This window comes from Lepidochelys kempii, chromosome 15, assembly GCF_965140285.1.
Source record: "Lepidochelys kempii isolate rLepKem1 chromosome 15, rLepKem1.hap1, whole genome shotgun sequence".
Taxonomy (NCBI): domain Eukaryota; kingdom Metazoa; phylum Chordata; order Testudines; family Cheloniidae; genus Lepidochelys; species Lepidochelys kempii.
In genome coordinates, this window is record NC_136394.1 from 3644185 (window position 1) to 3661778 (window position 17594).

The following is a 17594-nucleotide window of genomic DNA, read 5'->3' on the forward strand; positions in this document are numbered from 1 at the left end:
GGAAAAAGCTAAAGTACTCAATGCTTTTTTTGCCTCTGTCTTCACGAACAAGGTCAGCTCCCAGACTGCTGCGCTGGGCAGCACAGCATGGGGAGGAGGTGACCAGCCCTTTGTGGAGAAAGAAGTGGTTTGGGACTATTTAGAAAAGCTGGACGTGCACAAGTCCATGGGGCCGGACGAGTTGCATCCGAGAGTGCTAAAGGAGTTGGCGGATGTGATTGCAGAGCCATTGGCTGTTATCTTTGAAAACTCATGGCGATCGGGGGAAGTCCCGGAAGATTGGAAAAAGGCTAATGTAGTGTCCATCTTTAAAAAAGGGAAGAAGGAGGATCCTGGGAACTACAGGCCAGTCAGCCTCACCTCAGTCCCTGGAAAAATCATGGAGCATGTCCTCAAGGAATCAATTTTGAAGCACTTACATGAGAGGAAAGTGATCAGAAACAGTCAGCATGGATTCACCAAGGGAAAGTCATGCCTGACTAATCTAATTGCCTTCTATGATAACTGGTTCTGTGGATGAAGGGAAAGCAGTGGACGTGTTATTCCTCGACTTTAGCAAAGCTTTTGACACCGTCTCCCACAGTATTCTTGTCAGCAAGTTAAAGAAGTATGGGCTGGATGGATGCACTACAAGGTGGGTAGAAAGTTGGCTAGATTGTCGGGCTCAACGGGTAGTGATCAATGGCTCCATGTCTAGTTGGCAGCCGGTATCTAGCGGAGTGCCCCTAGGGTCGGTCCTGGGGCCGGTTTTGTTCAATAGCTTCATTAATGATCTGAAGGATGCTGTGGATTGCACCCTCAGCAAGTCTGCGGATGACACTAAACTGGGAGGAGTGGTAGATACGCTGGAGGGTAGGGATAGGATACAGAGGGATCTAGACAAATTGGAGGATTGGGCCAAAAGAAATCTGATGAGGTTCAACAAGGACAAGTGCAGAGTCCTGCACTTAGGACGGAAGAATCCAATGCACAGCTACAGACTAGGGTCCGAATGGCTAGGCAGCAGTTCTGCAGAGAAGGACCTAGGGGTGACAGTGGACGAGAAGCTGGATATGAGTCAACAGTGTGCCCTTGTTGCCAAGAAGGCCAATGGCATTTTGGGGTGTATAAGTAGGGGCATTGCCAGCAGATCGAGGGACGTGATCGTTCCCCTCTATTCGACATTGGTGAGGCCTCATCTGGAGTACTGTGTCCAGTTTTGGGCCCCACACTACAAGAAGGATGTGGATAAATTGGAGAGAGTCCAGCGAAGGGCAACAAAAATGATTAGGGGACTGGAACACATGAGTTATGAGGAGAGGCTGAGGGAACTGGGATTGTTTAGTCTGCGGAAGAGAAGAATGAGGGGGGATTTGATAGCTGCTTTTAACTACCTGAAAGGTGGATCCAAAGAGGATGGATCTAGATTATTCTCAGTGATAGCAGATGACAGGACAAGGAGTAATGGTCTCAAGTTGCAGTGGGGGAGGTTTAGATTGGATATTAGGAAAAACTTTTTCAGTAGGAGGGTGGTGAAACACTGAATGCGTTATCTAGGGAGGTGGTGGAATCCCCTTTCTTAGAAGTTTTTAAGGTCAGGCTTGACAAAGCCCTGGCTGGGATGATTTAGTTGGGATTGGTCCTGCTCTGGGCAGGGGGTTGGACTAGATGGCCTCCAGAGGTCCCTTCCAACTCTGTTATTCTATGAAAATTGTCACAGCGTGGCTGGCCCCTTTAAGTGAAGTGGCATCAGCCCCCCTATACCAGCACAAGGTGACCTCATTAAGAGGGGAGGTGACATCTGGGACTAATAAATGAGAGGAAGACTATGGTGATCAGGCAGGAGGTCTCTGGAGGAAGTCCCAGGGAAAAGGGCTAGGAGACCAGCCAAAGGATTAGGTTGCTGACCTTTTCCAGCCAGAGGCTTGGGAACCAGGAAGAAACTTGGGAAGGACTCCAGCCAGGAGGGCTAGGGTGGCTGTTTAATGGAACAAGTGGTCTCCAAAGGAAAGCTGAGGTGTGTCATTTGACTGCGTTTCAGAACTTTTATGAACTATATGCCCTGTGTGTGAGATAAATGGTCTGTGTCTTGGGCCTTTTGAGGATTGTTTGCACTGTCAGCATAATAAACCAGCCCTGGGCAGGGGTAATGTATGTAGGGGTATGTAGCCCAAACCCAGGAGATGCTGTGGTGAGTCCTTAAGGGGCCTGAGAGGGAAAACTGAGGTGGCAATCCTTGTGTTACTACGCCCACCCACAAGGGGGTACTTGGGGTTGAGGGGGAATAATGACAATCAGCCTGCCACTTCAAAACAAAAAAGAAGTAAAGAAAAAACACCTCAGGTTATTTGCAGGCCTCTTTCTCCATCAGGAAGAAGCAAAGCCCGGTTTTCACTAATGCAGTCTGGGGCAGGGGGAGTGGAGCTGGCATTCTTTCCCAAATGTTCTGGGAACTGTACATGCAAAACCATCAGAAAACATAAGCACAATCCTAAGTTAAAGCAAATTTAAAATTAAAATGCCTACAGCGCTTAATAAACGAGAAAACAATAGTCATTACCCAGCGAGAGCAAAGCCTCGTGGTTGTTCTTCTTCACGTCCTTGTACAGCTCCTTCTGCCATTCCATTAGCTCCTCCCACTCCTCTGTGGAGAAATAAATGGCGATGTAATTGTACATGACCGGTGCCTGAAATGACAAATAAACCATGATCAGCAACGTCTCTTCAGTCTCACCCTGACAGCGGGCAGCTCTGGATCCCAGCAGGGCAGCAAGAGTGTTTCCTGCGTATGTAGCCCACACCCAGTCCAGCTGGTGCATCCCCTGTGGAAATCCCATCCTGACAGCTCACTCCTGCCACCACAAAGCAAACGTAATTTGGGATGTCCCTGGAGATTTCCCACCAAGGTGACATCAGTCCCCTCCCCGATGTCTAAGTGGTTTGAATATTGTCCGAAAGGTGTGGAGTCCCAGCCATTGAGCAGGACTTCACTATGCAAGGTGCTGTACAAACACAGAGCAAAGAGATCAGTCCCTGCCCCAAGGGGCTTACAGTCTAGGTCAGTTCCTATATGTACACCCATTCGTGCCGTGATCCAGGCCTTAATACAAGAGTATATGTTTACTACCACCATGACACAGCTCTGAGAGAGAGCTGCTTTCTACTGCTGTTCAATCATCATCAGTAGAATTGTTAAGTAAGTCCCAAGTGCATTACCCGGGATCATGTAGGACCCATAAAGAGCCCACCTGATGCTCAGCTCCCAGGCAGCGTCTGCAGGCAGGAACACAATGTCTTTGTTCCATGTAAGCTGGGGGGGGGGGGGCACATTATGGGCCAACACAGATGGACACTCCGATGCACCATTGCAGAGAGGAATGGACCTTGAACAGTATTTTTGTGAGAGAGGAAAGCTTTGCTTAAAGGCCCCAGAAAGGACCCATTCCTTCCCCCTCCTGCTCCTCATCAGTAGGACCCTGCCTCTCTCTCTACTCCTGATTCCCCCACCTGCAGCATCATAGGACCCCTCTCATCTCCCAGGACCAGCTCCCTGTCATCCAGGTGGTCTGATGGTCCCTGTCCTCCAGACCTGCCTCCTTCTGGCTGATGTTGCTTGTTTGCTATGCCCAGGCTGGGCTCCCCTGCCCCTGCTGGGCTCCCCTGCCCCTGCTGGTTCCCAGTCTGAAGGCAATATGGGTGGGGAAGCAAGACTGGGGAGTGAGGCAGGAGGGGAGCACAGACTAGCAGAGGAGTGGAACATCCCTGTGAGGGAGAAGGGCTGTTGTCATCCCAATTGGTCCCACCTCCAAGGGGCGAGAAACCCTCCCTCTTGCCCATCACAGCGTGCTCTGCCAGTGACCTAGGAGCACATTATTCCCAGGGTGACACTGCTGAGATCAGGGAATTACAACAGGGGTCAGTGTGTCCCTTGGGGATGAGCTGGTGTCTTACAGGTTAATGAAGGCGGGCTCTGGGCTGAGAATATGTTACGTTCCCTGGAGAAGTCTGGCGAAGTTAAACTGTTATTTGTAACTGTGTTGCCAACACCCAGGGGTCAGAAATCATGAGACAGACCCCCCCAAGATGCTGAGACCAGCTTACAGATCCTGAATTTTTTTTAAAAAATTAATTTTGGTTCCCTTTTATCATTTAATTAATTATCATAGGGTCTAGGAGTCCCAGTTATTAACCCATACCCCATTGTGCCAGGTGCTGTACAATTTTATTCATCTTGTTTCTGAATCTTTAGAGGACACTGGGGTCACGTTTTCAGCCTGTTCTCTGCAACCACAAAGGCTAGAAACTTAAAATGCTAGCTGAGAGTCTCACATGATGACCTGACTCCAAGAGCTGGGGCTTTGTGGAAAACACCAACTATCTTGAGGCTGACGATCAAATCACGAGCATTGGCAACATTGATTTGAGGCAAGGTGGGATTTGTACATGTGAAAGACTATTGCTGTATAGCTCCTGATAAACAGGCCAGGCTATTCAGTCTACCCACAGGCAAAAGCCTAAGAAATTCAGAGGCAAAACCCTATCTGAGCAGAGCCCGCTCCAGCATCGCCTTCTGCGATTCTCCTCTGAATGAGGCAGATGGAGGGCTTGTTCCTCAGCTGTAGCTCAATAGCCATGGAGGAATCCATGCCTCTTGCTGGGACTGTTTTCACACTGGTTTCACACTGGTGTATCCATTTCTCCTCTAATTGATAAAGCACTAACTGTCCTAAATCTCACACACCTACACCCTACCATTTGCACCAAGAGATTTGTCCACAAGGGGGAAGTAAATAACCCCCTCTGGTGCTAATGCCAGCCGAGTGTTCGCAGTGGGGCAGAGTGGGGGTCATCATGGCTCGCCTCGCCAGCCCTATTCTTGCCTCCCAGGTGACTGGACTTGTTTGCAGCAGGTTTAACTAAGAAAGTGGTAAAAATGGAGCCTCAGCTCCACCAAGGCCCCCTCCGGTGCTAATCCTGCTTTAGCTGAACCTACGACAGACCACTTTGTAAATTCCTTAGTGTAGACAGGCCCTAAGTGAATATTTAAACTGGCACACAACATATGTTCAACGTGTGTGTCACAAGAACAGGTCAGATCCCGGCAGGAATATGAACCCAGAAGCTCAAATGACATTTAAAATAATGTTTGCCCAATTTCTATCCCAAGCAGCATGTGCCTGTGCCTCAGTTTCCCCATCTAACAAAAGGGAATAATGGCACTGACCTCCATTATAAAGCACTTGGGGATCCACTGATGAACAGTGCTATGAAACAAGTGGGTATTATTATTAAGTGACTGACACCCCCAATCCAGTCTCCTTGTACTCCAGGTGGCTTAGACCTGATTTGGATTGGAAGGACCATTTTATGATCCTCCAGTCAAGATGCTACAGACAGTGACAAACTGAGGTATAGGAAGACAGTAGGTGTTTATGGTTCAGCTGACAAAATTCCCTATTCAGAGGGGAGAATTCCTGAGCCCAGTGGGACTTTATTCAGCATCTCACAGAAGCTTGCTCTCCCTAGATTGCTGGTTGGAGACTCTTACACTCTCTACAGCTGGATGTCTTGTTTGGATGGTGGCCCAGTGCTGCCCTGCTGCATTAAACTCTGCTCCTCTCCCTCGCCAGCATCACTAGGCCATGGGCTGCCCTTCCAAGTGCCACTTGTCCCAGAGACCCATGCGAGGCCAGCTGAGCTGCTGGGGTTGGAATGCCCCCTACCGCTCACTAGCCAGAGCACCCTGAGCGAGGAAGGCGGGGGCTCCAGGGGGCTCTGAGCTCAGCATCAACTCCTGGGCATCAGAAGGGCTGGAAGGTCCAGTGCTTAAAGTGGTCTGAAGAAAGCAGGAGATCTCTCATAATCTGTGCAGGGCAGCTCTACTGGGAGGGAGCTGACAGTTCTGCCCTCAGTGACCCAGTTCAGAATTTGGGTGTTTGTTTATTTACTTATTGCCAGGTTTCCAACCCCTTGGGAACCACCCTTCCCCCACCAACCTCTTCAAGCACTGAGAAAGCCCCTAAGCAGAGCTGTGCTAGGTGGAATGAGCGAGCCCCCCCCCCCTCCCCGCAAGCTCCACTAGACATGTGCCCCCAGCCCTCTTCTCAGCTAGCAGCTCTCCGGTACCCAGACCAAAGCTTCCCAGCCCCCTCCCCACCGCTGCCCAAACCCCTGTGCACCCCGTGAGCAAAGCCCCCTTGCTCCCCGGAGCCACTGGACTGTCCCTGACTTGCCCCCAGGCCAGATTCGATTCCAATACACCCAGCCAGCAGCTGCCCCCGGCCCAGCTTCCCGCTGCGGCTGGGCCCCCCGGAACCGGAGCCAGCTCAGGGGAGGCGCATCCCAGCGTGGGGGGCTCAGGCCGGGCCGCCCTCGAGGGCACGGAGGCGGCGGCAGGTTTGTCTCCTGGCCCCAGGCTGCGATCCGTGCCCCAGAGGCTGCAGCCGGCTGGAGAGACCCCTTCCCCGGCTGGGGGCCGCTCCCGGGCCGCCGGCGCGCAGGGGCTGGCTGGAGAGGGCCGGGCAGCGGCTCTGCGCAGCGCTGGGAGCGGCGCTAAGACGCGGCGTTCGCGGGCTCGGGCCGCGCTCGGCTGCCGGCGGAGGGGCCCCGGCGCGGCTCGGAGGGGCAGGCGGGGTCCCGGGGAGACGCGCAGCGGCTGAGCTCCCGCCTCGGGAAACGCGTCTCGCTGGCTACGAACCCGAGCCCCGGGGAAGCTGCTGCCTTTGTGCGTTTGCAGCGGGCTCGGCTCTTCCCTCCTGCCCGGCGAGTGCGCGGCGGCCGGGTCGGGCTCCGCGGCGTGGGGCCCGGTCAGCGGGGAAGCTGCGATTCCGCCTCCACTGCCGAGCTGCAGCCGAGAGACCGAACCTGCCGCTGCCCAAGGAGAGGAGGCTCTGGCTGCCGGGGATGGCAGGGGCGCGCCCCGCTCAGGTAGGGCTTTGCCGTCGGGCCTCCAGGGGGGCCTGGGCTGTGGGTATCGCACTGGCTCTGGGGGCTGCTGCCGCTAGCCCAGGGGGTAATTTCCTGACCTGCCACAGACTTTCCGGGTGACCTTGGGCCGAGTCAGTGCCTCTGTGGGCCTCAGTTGCCATCTGTACAATGGCCTCATCCCCCGCCCCGCCAGCGGGGTAAGGGGGCGGGGCTGGCTTGTCAGGGTAATACACTAACGGTTGTGAAGCGCTTGGAGATCTCCTTTCGAAAAGTGCTGTACAGGAGCAAGGTCTTGTTGGTTATTATTACTGTGCCTCTTCTTATGTTCCCTGTGTAGCAAAGGCCCCTGTGCCAATGTTCCTTCAGTAGGTGGCCTCTGATCCCCACCCCAGTCTTCCCCATCCCACCCCAGCTCATTCAAGGCATTATTCAGTGCTGTCTAAAATGCTCCCCCTTCCTCTCCCTCCCCCCCCAAATACAGGAGGGTGTTTTGCAAATGACAGAAAATGCACTGAAGACTGAATTATAATGCAGCCCCCATGTATCAGAAATGTCCTACACCCGCATTAATGAATCGCAGCATCTGTCGTGTGAACAGCTCCGCCTGGTGGCTGCGAGGAGGTGTTCATGGGTGTTTCCTAGCCAGATCTTATCCCCCGAGTCACAGTGAAATGTTCCAGCTTGGCCCTGACAAATGATGATGGGACAAACCCAGCCGTATGCAGCTTGCATTTGCCATGGGAGTCTCTGGGACAAGACCAGGAGTGATGTAAACCCTGGTGTGAGTTACAGGTTGGATTTGCTAGTCAGCGGGGTCTAATAAACAGCTGACGTCTCAAATGCAAACATGTGGCTACTGCAGCTAGGCAGGGAGGCCCCAGGTGCTGCTTCAGCAGGAAATCGCCACCGAGACAAAGGCCAGGCTTCTGCTCCCCATCCCTGCATCCACGGCACACTGTTTCCAGGAGAGCGCTCCGGTGACAGGTGTGAGCTGCCCCGGGGGATTCCCATCCTGGGTACACCAGCAGCGACGTGTGTGGTCAGCATGTGTTACACACGCAGGAAATGCTCTCCCTGCCCTGCCAGGACCCAGAGCTGCTGCTCTCAGGGTGTGACTGAAGCAGAGGCTGCCGATCACGGTTTATTTGCTGTTTCAGGCCCCAGTCACGTTTGACGATGTCGCTGTCTATTTCTCCGCGGAGGAGTGGGAGGAGCTAGCAGAATGGCAGAAGGAGCTGTACAGGGACGTGATGAGGGACAACTACGAGGCTTTGAACTCCCTGGGTAACAATTAGTGGTCACTCGTTCATTGGAAGCTGCAGCCCCCAAATAGGAGAGCTTCAAGTCATCCTCTGTAGTGTGATTACATGAAACAAAGAGCCCTGCCTTAAGCACCAGCCAGAGAACTTGCTGACTGGGAAGTCCTTCCATTTATTAAATTCCCCCTGTAACACATCCTGGTCCTCTCTGGTGATGGTGAAGGATCAGGAAGCCTATAACCACTGCACACGGTGTACAAGAGAGCGCTCCCTGCATGCTGTGTGGTACCATTTGTGGGAGTGGAATGGAGACATTTCCTGTGTCTAGGGAGAAGTTCGGATGTAAGTGGGCCGGTGGCTGAGGCCATGGGACACACCAAATATCATTCATCCTGTACAGTAAGTGTAGGTACCTGAGTCTCCCGTGAGCTGTTCAGCTCATTTCAATCCATAAGGCTTTTTTGCCTCTGGATCTTCACTCTCTTCCCATGTAATTCATACACTGGGCTGGGATTAAATCAGGAGTGTCATTTGAAAATGGTGACAGAACAGTGAGTAATTGCTGAGCTACACATTAGGTGGGATGGATGGTCCAGTGGTTAGAGTGCTTGTTTAGAACTTGAGAGTCTTGAGTTCAGTTTCCTGCTCCACCACAGACTGTCTGGGCAAGTCACATGGTTCTCTGGGCCTCAGTTCCCCATCTGTAAAATGGGGATAACTGCCTTGCCCTGCTGCACAGGGGCTTGTGAGGATAAACACATTAATGATTGTGAGGGGCCAGCTAAGTACCTAGGATCAATAGATAATTCTCTTCTCTCATCACCAGGACATGCTGCCGCTAAACCCGACATTATCCGGCTGCTTGAATGTGGGGAAGAGCCATGTGTCAAGGGTCACAAGGACTCTGGGAATGGAAAAGCTTTTAACTTTATCTGTGAGTAATGATTGACAAACTGTTCAGAAACAATGAGTGTGCGGAACCCAGCCGCCCCTTCCTGCATGCTGGCAATTACCTCTTTGCTCCCAGTAACAAACGCAGTAACCCTTGTTACTGGCGCATCATTTTGGCAGGTGTCAGCTGTGTATCCCCATCGATATATTTCCACTCCCATTGGAAATAGCAACGGAGCTCTTAATTTTCCCTTGCTAGTGGGTGAATGGCTCTGGAGAGCAAAGTGGAGCAAAGCAGAGGCTGCTAACGTGGAATTTGAAGTGGAGTGGAGAGGGCATGTTCTTGCTTGGAACAAAAGAAGGTCACAGAGAACAGCCACTCCTTTCCCAAACTGATCTAGAACTGACCGAATTGCCAAATTGGTACAGTTTGAGAGCTCCTCCCCTTCCTAGCAGAGGACAGAGGCTGTCAATCAATGCCTGTCGGTAATGCTGATCCTATTTATTCACTGGAAGCAAATGGAAACCTTTTTACAAACCTCTATCTGTCTCTCTCCACTTTCTTACACTATATTAACTGTCTGGTTAGCTATGAGATAACATCAGAGGAATCCAATTAACAGGTCAGTAATGATATCTAGGATGAAATTCTGGCCTTTCTGCAGTCATTAGCAAAGCTCCTATTGACTTCCAAAGGGCCAGGACTTCACCCTTAAAGCTTAGTGAGCAATTTCAGAAACATTTGTGAGACATATTGACCCAAGAAGGGCAAAGGCAGACCTTGTGTAAGCAGCTGGAGCTGCATTAATGTTAATGAAGTTGACCCACGTCCGGTAGATCTGATTTGGGCCCTCTGCATGCAGATCATAGAATCATAGAAGGTTAGGGTTGGAAGGGACCTCAGGAGGTTATCTAGTCTAACCCCCTGCTTGAAGCAGGACCAATCCCCAATTTTTGCCCCAGATCCCTAAATGGCCCCCTCAAGGATTGAACTCACAACCCTGGGTTTAGCCGGCCAATGCTCAAACCACTGAGCTATCCCTCCCCCCTAATTGCCAAGTAGGATGTAGTTCTGGGGTGAGATTCTGACCCCACTGAAGTCAATGGCAAAATTGACTTTAATGGAACCAGGATTTCACTCCTAATTTCTACATAAATCTGGGCGGAGTTTTCCAGCTGGTGCAAGGCTGAAAGTCCAACCTCATGGGAATGCTATAGAAATAAAATGTTAATGTCATTGAAATAAACTAGGGCTGTCAAGTGATTAAAAAAAAATTAATCAGGATAAATAGCGCGATTAAAAAAAATTAATTGTGATTAATCACACTGTAAAACAATAAGAAAATACCATTTATTTAAATATTTTGGATGTTTTCTACATTTTTAATTATATTGATTTCAATTATAACACAGAATACAATGCGTATAGTGCTCGCTTTATATTTATTTTTTATTACAAATATTTGTACTGTAAAAACCAAAAGAAATCGTATTTTTCAATTCACCTAATACAGGTACTGTAGTGCAATCTCTTTATTGTGAAAGTTAAACTTACAAATTTAGAATTATGTACAAAAAATTCATTCAAAAATAAAACAATATAAAACTTTACAGCTTACAAGTCCACTCAGTCCTACTTCTTGTTCAGACAATCGCTCAGACAAACAAGTTCATTTACATTTGCAGGAGAGAATGCTGCCCGCTTCTTGTTCACAATGTCACCAGAAAGTGAGAACAGATGTTTGCATGGCACTGTTGTAGCCAGTGTCGCAAGATATTTACGTGCCAGATGCACTAAAGATTCATATGACCCTTCATGATTCAACCACCATTCCAGAGGACTTGTAGGACTTGTAGACTCTAAAGTCTTGCATTGTTTTATTTTTGAGTGCAGTTATGTAACATCTACATTTGTAAGTTGCACTTTCACAATAAAGAGATTGCACTATAGTACCTGTATGAGGTGAATTGAAAAATATAAAGTGAGCAGTGTACACTTTGTATTCTGTGTGGTAATTGAAATGAATATATTTGAAAATGTAGAAAAACATCCAAAATATTTAATACATTTCAATTGGTATTCTATTCTTGAACAGTGCGATTAAAATGGCGATTAATTGTGATTAATTTTTTGAGTTAATTGTGGGAGTGATTAATTGACAGCCCTAAATAAACCCATGATGTCATTGACTGCTGCTCTATAATTATGTTAACTGAACTATAGGCTGAGCATATTCACAGGAGCTTTCCATTCTCTCCAGCCCATGCGATAAATAACATCTGGATTCTCTCTCCATTGCAGCAGATGCTGAGATCAGGGGGAAGAAGGAGACTCATCTGCAGAAGACTCTCAGGGGATTGGAAGTGCCCAGGCTGTTAGCAGGGGGACCCACAGAAGGTGGCCTCCAGAGCTCGGACAGGGAATTAGTCTGTCAGGCTCAGTCCAACTCAGAAGATCATCAGGGAAACTCTCCTGGAAGTGGAGTGGAGCCACCCACTCCTTGGCAAAGCAGGCTCACTGCAGCCACCTGGCAATGCTGCTCCCTGGGATGTAAGCAGGTGGCTCCCTTTGAACTCCCTGTGGGACTCCCGCGTGTGCTTGAGGGCAGGGTCTGGCCCTTGGATGTCCTTGCTCCCCAGCCATTCACTCCTGCTGAGACTCTGTGTAAACGCATCCAGTGTGAGAAATGGTTCACTCCGCTGCCAGCTGCTGGTGGTCACGGCGGGACGCCCATGGGAGCAGAGACCTCCATGTGCCCCAAGTGCAAGGGGAGCCGTGGGGAGAGCTCTTATCTTAGTGTACGTCAGAGAATCCCCCCAGGAGAGAACCCCTGTCTGTGCGCTTGCCGTGAGCCAAGCCCAGCCTGTGCCCCACAGACTCCCCCCGGGAGAGAACCCCTGTCTGTGCGCTCGCCGTGAGCCAAGCCCAGCCCAGCCTGTGCCCCAGAGACTCCCCCCGGGAGAGAACCCCTGTCTGTGCGCTCGCCGTGAGCCAAGCCCAGCCCAGCCTGTGCCCCAGAGACTCCCCCCGGGAGAGAACCCCTGTCTGTGCGCTCGCCGTGAGCCAAGCCCAGCCCAGCCTGTGCCCCAGAGACTCCCCCCGGGAGAGAACCCCTCTCTGTGCGCTCGCCGTGAGCCAAGCCCAGCCCAGCCTGTGCCCCAGAGACTCCCCCCGGGAGAACGACTGTACAGATGCCCCAAGTGCGAGAAGAGCTTCTGCTACAGGCAGGAATACACGTGGCACCAGAGAGCCCACCTAGGCGACAGGCTCTATAAATGCAGCGGGTGTGAGAAAAGTTTCCGCTCCAAGCAGGAGCTGGTCTGGCACCAGCGGGCCCACGCAGCAGAGAGGCCATACAAGTGCAGAGAGTGCGAGAAGAGCTTCCGCTACAAGCAGGAATTCACATGGCACCAGAGAGCCCACGTGGGCGACAGGCCGTATAAATGCCCCACCTGCGATAAGCACTTTCGCTACCAGCAAGAGCTCACGTGGCACCAACGGAGCCACACCGGGGAGAGGAGCTACAGGTGCCAGGGCTGTGAGAAGAGCTTCCGCTACAAACAGGAATTCACGTGGCACCAGAGGGTCCATGTGGGAGAGAACCCCTACCGATGCCCCACGTGTCAGAGGACCTTCCGCTGCAAGCAGCAGTATGCAAGCCACCAGAGGGCCCACAGCGGGGAGAGGCCCCATAGATGCTCTGAGTGTGGTAAGGGCTTCAGCCGGAACTCAGCCCTTCTTAAACACCAGCGACTCCACACCGGGGAGGGACCTTACTGCTGTCCTGCCTGCGAGAAAAGCTTCCACCAGTGCGCACACCTTCTCAAACACCAGAGATCCCACACACGCAAGAGAGACCGGCCGGATGGGCAGAAGCCTTCTGAGCGGAGGCAGCCCCAGCAAGGCCCGAGCAAGGCTGCAGGCAGAGAGACCCTGTAAACCCCCAGAGCCTGCAGAACGTTTCAGGGGGAATGCTCGCTTTCCTGAGCATCCGGGAGGCCGAAGCAGGAGAGGAGCTCGGCTGATGAACCCAGCATGTGAGAGCCTCAAGCACAAGCTGAAGTTGCACAGTGCCATATGGGAAAGAGCCTGGAAAGGGGCTGAACAGGTGGAAAGCTCAGTGGTTTGAGCATTGGCCTGCTAAACCCAGGGTTGTGAGTTCAATCCTTGAGGGGGCCATTTGGGATCTGGGGCAAAAATTGGGGATTGTTCCTGCTTTGAGCAGGGGGTTGGACTAGATGACCTCCTGAGGTCCCTTCCAACTCTGATATTCTATGATTCTATGAAAGGGCTGTAGAGTCAGAGTCCCTCGGGGACCCCGTGGAAGACACACACATGGCAACAAGTTATAGGTCAGTAGGACTTCTCTTCCTGGAGGTGCTCAGATACTTCGGTGATGGGCAGCAGGGTAGAACCCTGGAATCCAGGGCCCCGTCTGGCTGCTGACTCTGTGCCTTTTTGTTACTAAATGAGTAGCTGCTCCTGTGCCCCTGAGGCTAAGGTGTTCACCCGCTCCAGTCCTGCTCCCCGCACGCTGCATCGTCAGCCTTAAATATGCCAGGAGATCTCCATTGCTGCGGGGCAAACCAACATGTTAATGCAATATTGTGCATTTGGAGGAGGATGTCAATGTCAAGGAGTCAGGACGGTTGAAGTGCCGGGACTCGCAGCCACTCTTAGCTGAGCCCTCTGGATAGCCATAACTCAAAGCTGTAGGCAGGGTACTGGAGCGATGATGCTCTTCGGGCTCTCTTCTGGCTTCCACCCCTGCCCCAGATACTCAGATCAAACCGTTTTGCTGCCACCCTGCATCACACGTCAGCGTAAAGGAGCAGCTATGTGAGTGCCTTGCTCACTGTTACTTTGCTCAAATGTTGCACACGCAAGGTAACCGCACCACCTCTAGAGGGCGATCTCATACTAACATAATGGGGCATTTCTGGTACTTGCCGTTATTTGAAAATCAAGGTTGCTGGGCCGTGACCCACCTGTACCCTGCTGCAAAGATCCCTCTGTGGGGAGGTCCTGAGCATTGCAGGGGCTGTGAGGGCTCAAAGCACAGCTTCCCATGTTCCTCCAAGTACAATCGCCTTTCTCACCAGCTCTCTTTCTGCAGCTTCGGCCCTGCATTACTGTGCAGACTGCGATATGGGAGCTGTATTTCTCTGAGCGCCCCCCCTTTCAGAGGGTGCTGCATGTGCACATCGGGCACCTCTGTAAGCTGACAGGGGCTCGGCTGTGATCCCTCCTTGGCCCAGCCCCCTTTGGGGAGTCGAATGCTGGAGCTAGATTCACACAGTCCATCAGCTCCTTCCTGGAAGGGCAGCTGGTGCTGTGCGGAGGCGTTTTGGCTCCCTCTCACCGCGCAAAGCTGGCCCCATTGGGCGTTTTCTCGACAGCATCTCAAACCCTCTTTTCATGCCATAGTCAGAACTTTTCCTGGGGCTAAATTCTGTTACACTGATGTAATTCCAGAGCAACTCCACTGACTTCAGTGGTGTTTACGCTGCTGTAACTCCGAGCAGAATCTGGCCCTTGCCCTAAGATCTTGTTCCTCCCTGGTGTTGCTCCGGGGCAGTGTGGTCAGTAGGAGCAGTAGCCGCCTCTACTCTTTGTCCTGTCTCTACCATCTTGTGAAGCAGGAGAAGGTACCACAGGTGACTGTAGGAAATGGGATCTGCCACATGTGGGGGGTCTGGACTGTCCCTTGTCCTGATATGGGCTGAAATCCACTGGATGCATCCAAATCACTGACCCAGAGGCTGTAGCTGGCCCATTGCGTGTTTCCGCCACACCCAGGCTCTAGAAGAATGCTCCTCTCTCCGGCTTTATTAATTAGAGGGTAGTGGGAAGGTGAGGAGTAGGCACTGGCTTGAGACCCAGGAGACCTGGACTCAAGACTCTGTGTGCGCCCTTGGCCCAGTCTCTCTGGCTGTTGGTCCCAGCTGCATAGTGGGGATAAGAGCAGGGCCCTGCTGCGTGGGATGGCTGCGCGCTGTTCTGAGGTACTTGGATTCTGCAGGGATGGGAGCAGGTCAGTACCTAGCCAGATATTCTCCACAGCTTGCTAGGCTATTCCACTGTGCTCGCTGACTCCATAGCATTTCACCTCCCCATGCCCGGTAGGGTCTGCTGAATGGGGTCGCTCAGTGCAAATGCCAATCCACTGGGGTTACCGCAGCTATAAATACATGCGACAAGCTTCCCTAATGCCACTTCTCTCATTAAAGGCATTGTTCCATTCTTAATGGCTCCTCCGTGCTGCTCCTCTTGGCGCTGGGCGTGTCTGTCCTCCCCACCTCCCCGAAAAAAGACAGCTGGACTTCAGGAGTGCTTCACCCTGCTCCGTCACACCCACCAGCTGCCTGCGCCATGCCGTTGCTGGTGCCATGAGTTACTGGGGGCCTCCCGCTTAGGTATCATAGCAACGCGTAATGAACAAGTGCCGCGCAGCCTTGTGTGCCTGCCCCAGTGAGAGGCAGAGTAGGGTTATGTACAGGCCTTTCCCCAAGCGTCGCGTACTGCGGCCTCTTCTCAGTGGTGGAGCTGCGGCCTCTGCTGTGCATTCGATTGTACGCTCGTGGGAGCAGGGGCCTCACCTTCCTGTTTGCCTGTAAATTGCCTAGCACAGTGTGGAAGCTACAAAAATAAATAGTAATAGATAAAAAATATGCCCATGGTACGAAATGCACTTGGGCACAAAGCTACTTATCTCTGTCTCTGTAGCTAGCTCGCTGTCGCGTCAGGAGGAGTGATCGGTGGGTTTCCCTCGTATGCAGCATTGGTGAGGCCATTGCGGGGTACTGTGTCCAGTGCTGGTACCCGCACTTGCCCAAAGATGTTGGGTTGAGAGATGAGGCACTAGAATGATCCGAAGTCTGGAAATCCTGCCGTATGGCGAGAGACTTAAGGAGCTTGAGCAATGTAGTTTATTACTGAAGAGATTATTATTAAAATTGGTTGTGGTCAGTAGGCAGAGTCGTCCCTAAGGGGGACGGGGCGGGGAGAAAGTGACGAATCTGTCACTTCCGGGACCGATCATGCCAGCCAATTGGTCCAGCCTGCAGGACCCCCCAAAGCGGGGGGCCCAGAGTGGTTGCTCCAATTCTCCGTACCCAAGGGATGGCTCTGTCAGTAGCTACCTACGTGGGGAGCAGATATCAGATTTTAGGGGGCTCTTTATTCTAGCAAGCAAAGGCAGAACGAGATCCACTGGCTGGAAGTTGTAGTTAGAAAACTTCAAATTGGAACTAAGATGCAACTTTTTGACAGTGAGGGGAATTAACCTTTGGAACTGCTTAACCCGGAAGGTGGTTGTGACGAAGTGGGCCTGTTCTTAATGTTTCCTCCGAATAGTGTGGGGGTGCCTCAGTTTCCCCTATGCAGTTCTTAAGTATCTAGGTGGTGGGGTAAGGGTGTATGATCATTGCAGAGCCCTAGAGGGCAGGTGTGTGCAGGGGTCTGGACACAGAGAATGGCCGACACCCTGTTTCCTGGCCACTGATGGCCTGGGCCCTTCCCCCCTGCGAGGTGAGAGCTAAAGGGTTGGAGAACAAAGGAATCAGGTGACCACCTGGCCCGGGAAAGGAACAAAGCCCAGAGGAGGAGGGGCTGGAGGGAGTTTCAGTTTGGGGCTGGCTGGGACATGGAGTGAAGTGCAGACGTGGTTGTCTGGCTCACGGCCCCCCAAAATGGACCCAGCTGAGGGGTCCCGTTCTCTGCACCTGCAAGCTCTGTTTTAGACCATGTTCCTGTCATCTAATAAACCTTCTGTTTTACTGGCTGGCTGAGAGTCACGTCTGACTGCGAAGTTGGGGTGCAGGACCCTCTGGCTTCCCCAGGAGCCCCGCCTGAGCGGACTCGCTGGGGGGAAGCACACGGAGGGGCAGAGGATGCTGAATGCTCCGAGGCCAGACCCAGGAAGGTGGAAGCTGTGTGAGCTGTGTGTCCTGCAGACAGGCTGCTCACAGAAAGGTGACTGCCCCAGAGTCCTGACTGGCTTCATGGGGAGCAGTTCCAGAGCATCGCCCGGGGACTCCGTGACAACTGGTGGCAGCGGTGGGATGTACTGCACCCCGTGGATGGCGCTTCCTGCAGTAAGTGACTGGGGAGCAGTAACACGAAGGGGGATTGCCGAGGACCAGGCCTGCTGAAGGCTCAGAGAGGAGCGGTTTCGGGGGGCGGTTAACCCCTGGGAGTGTGTGACCAGCGAGAAGGACTGTGCAGTAATGGGGTCCCCCTGGGGACTGCAGTGAGCAGTCTCAGGGGCGGAGGAGCCTGCAGCTTGGCCCGGGGAGAGAGAAGGACTTTTGCAGTAACAGGGTTCCCCTGGGGATTGCAGTGAGCAGTCCAAGGGGCGGAGGAGTCTGCAGCTCGACCCTGGCAAAGAGGTGGTGACCTCGAGAAGGGCTGGCACACTAGGGGTTCTCCCTGGAAACCGTGGGGAGCTGAGAACACACGGGCCTGTGAGTCCACAACAACTTGGGAGGAGCGGAGTGATGGCCTGTCACCGTCTCCTTAAGAAGGACATTGTAACC

At 52.4% G+C, this 17594-nt stretch overlaps 1 protein-coding gene across 1 annotated transcript; it reads left to right on the forward strand.

Annotated features, from left to right (window-relative positions):
- Positions 1-6308: 6308 nt before the first annotated feature.
- Positions 6309-15764, forward strand: LOC140898801 (uncharacterized). The gene is given in 5 exon segments (XM_073313237.2): positions 6309-6906; positions 8064-8190; positions 8992-9099; positions 11359-11912; positions 11914-15764. Coding segments are annotated over 5 exon segments (1896 nt in total). The 5' UTR covers positions 6309-6882; the 3' UTR covers positions 12997-15764.
- The last annotated feature ends 1830 nt before the right edge of the window (positions 15765-17594 follow it).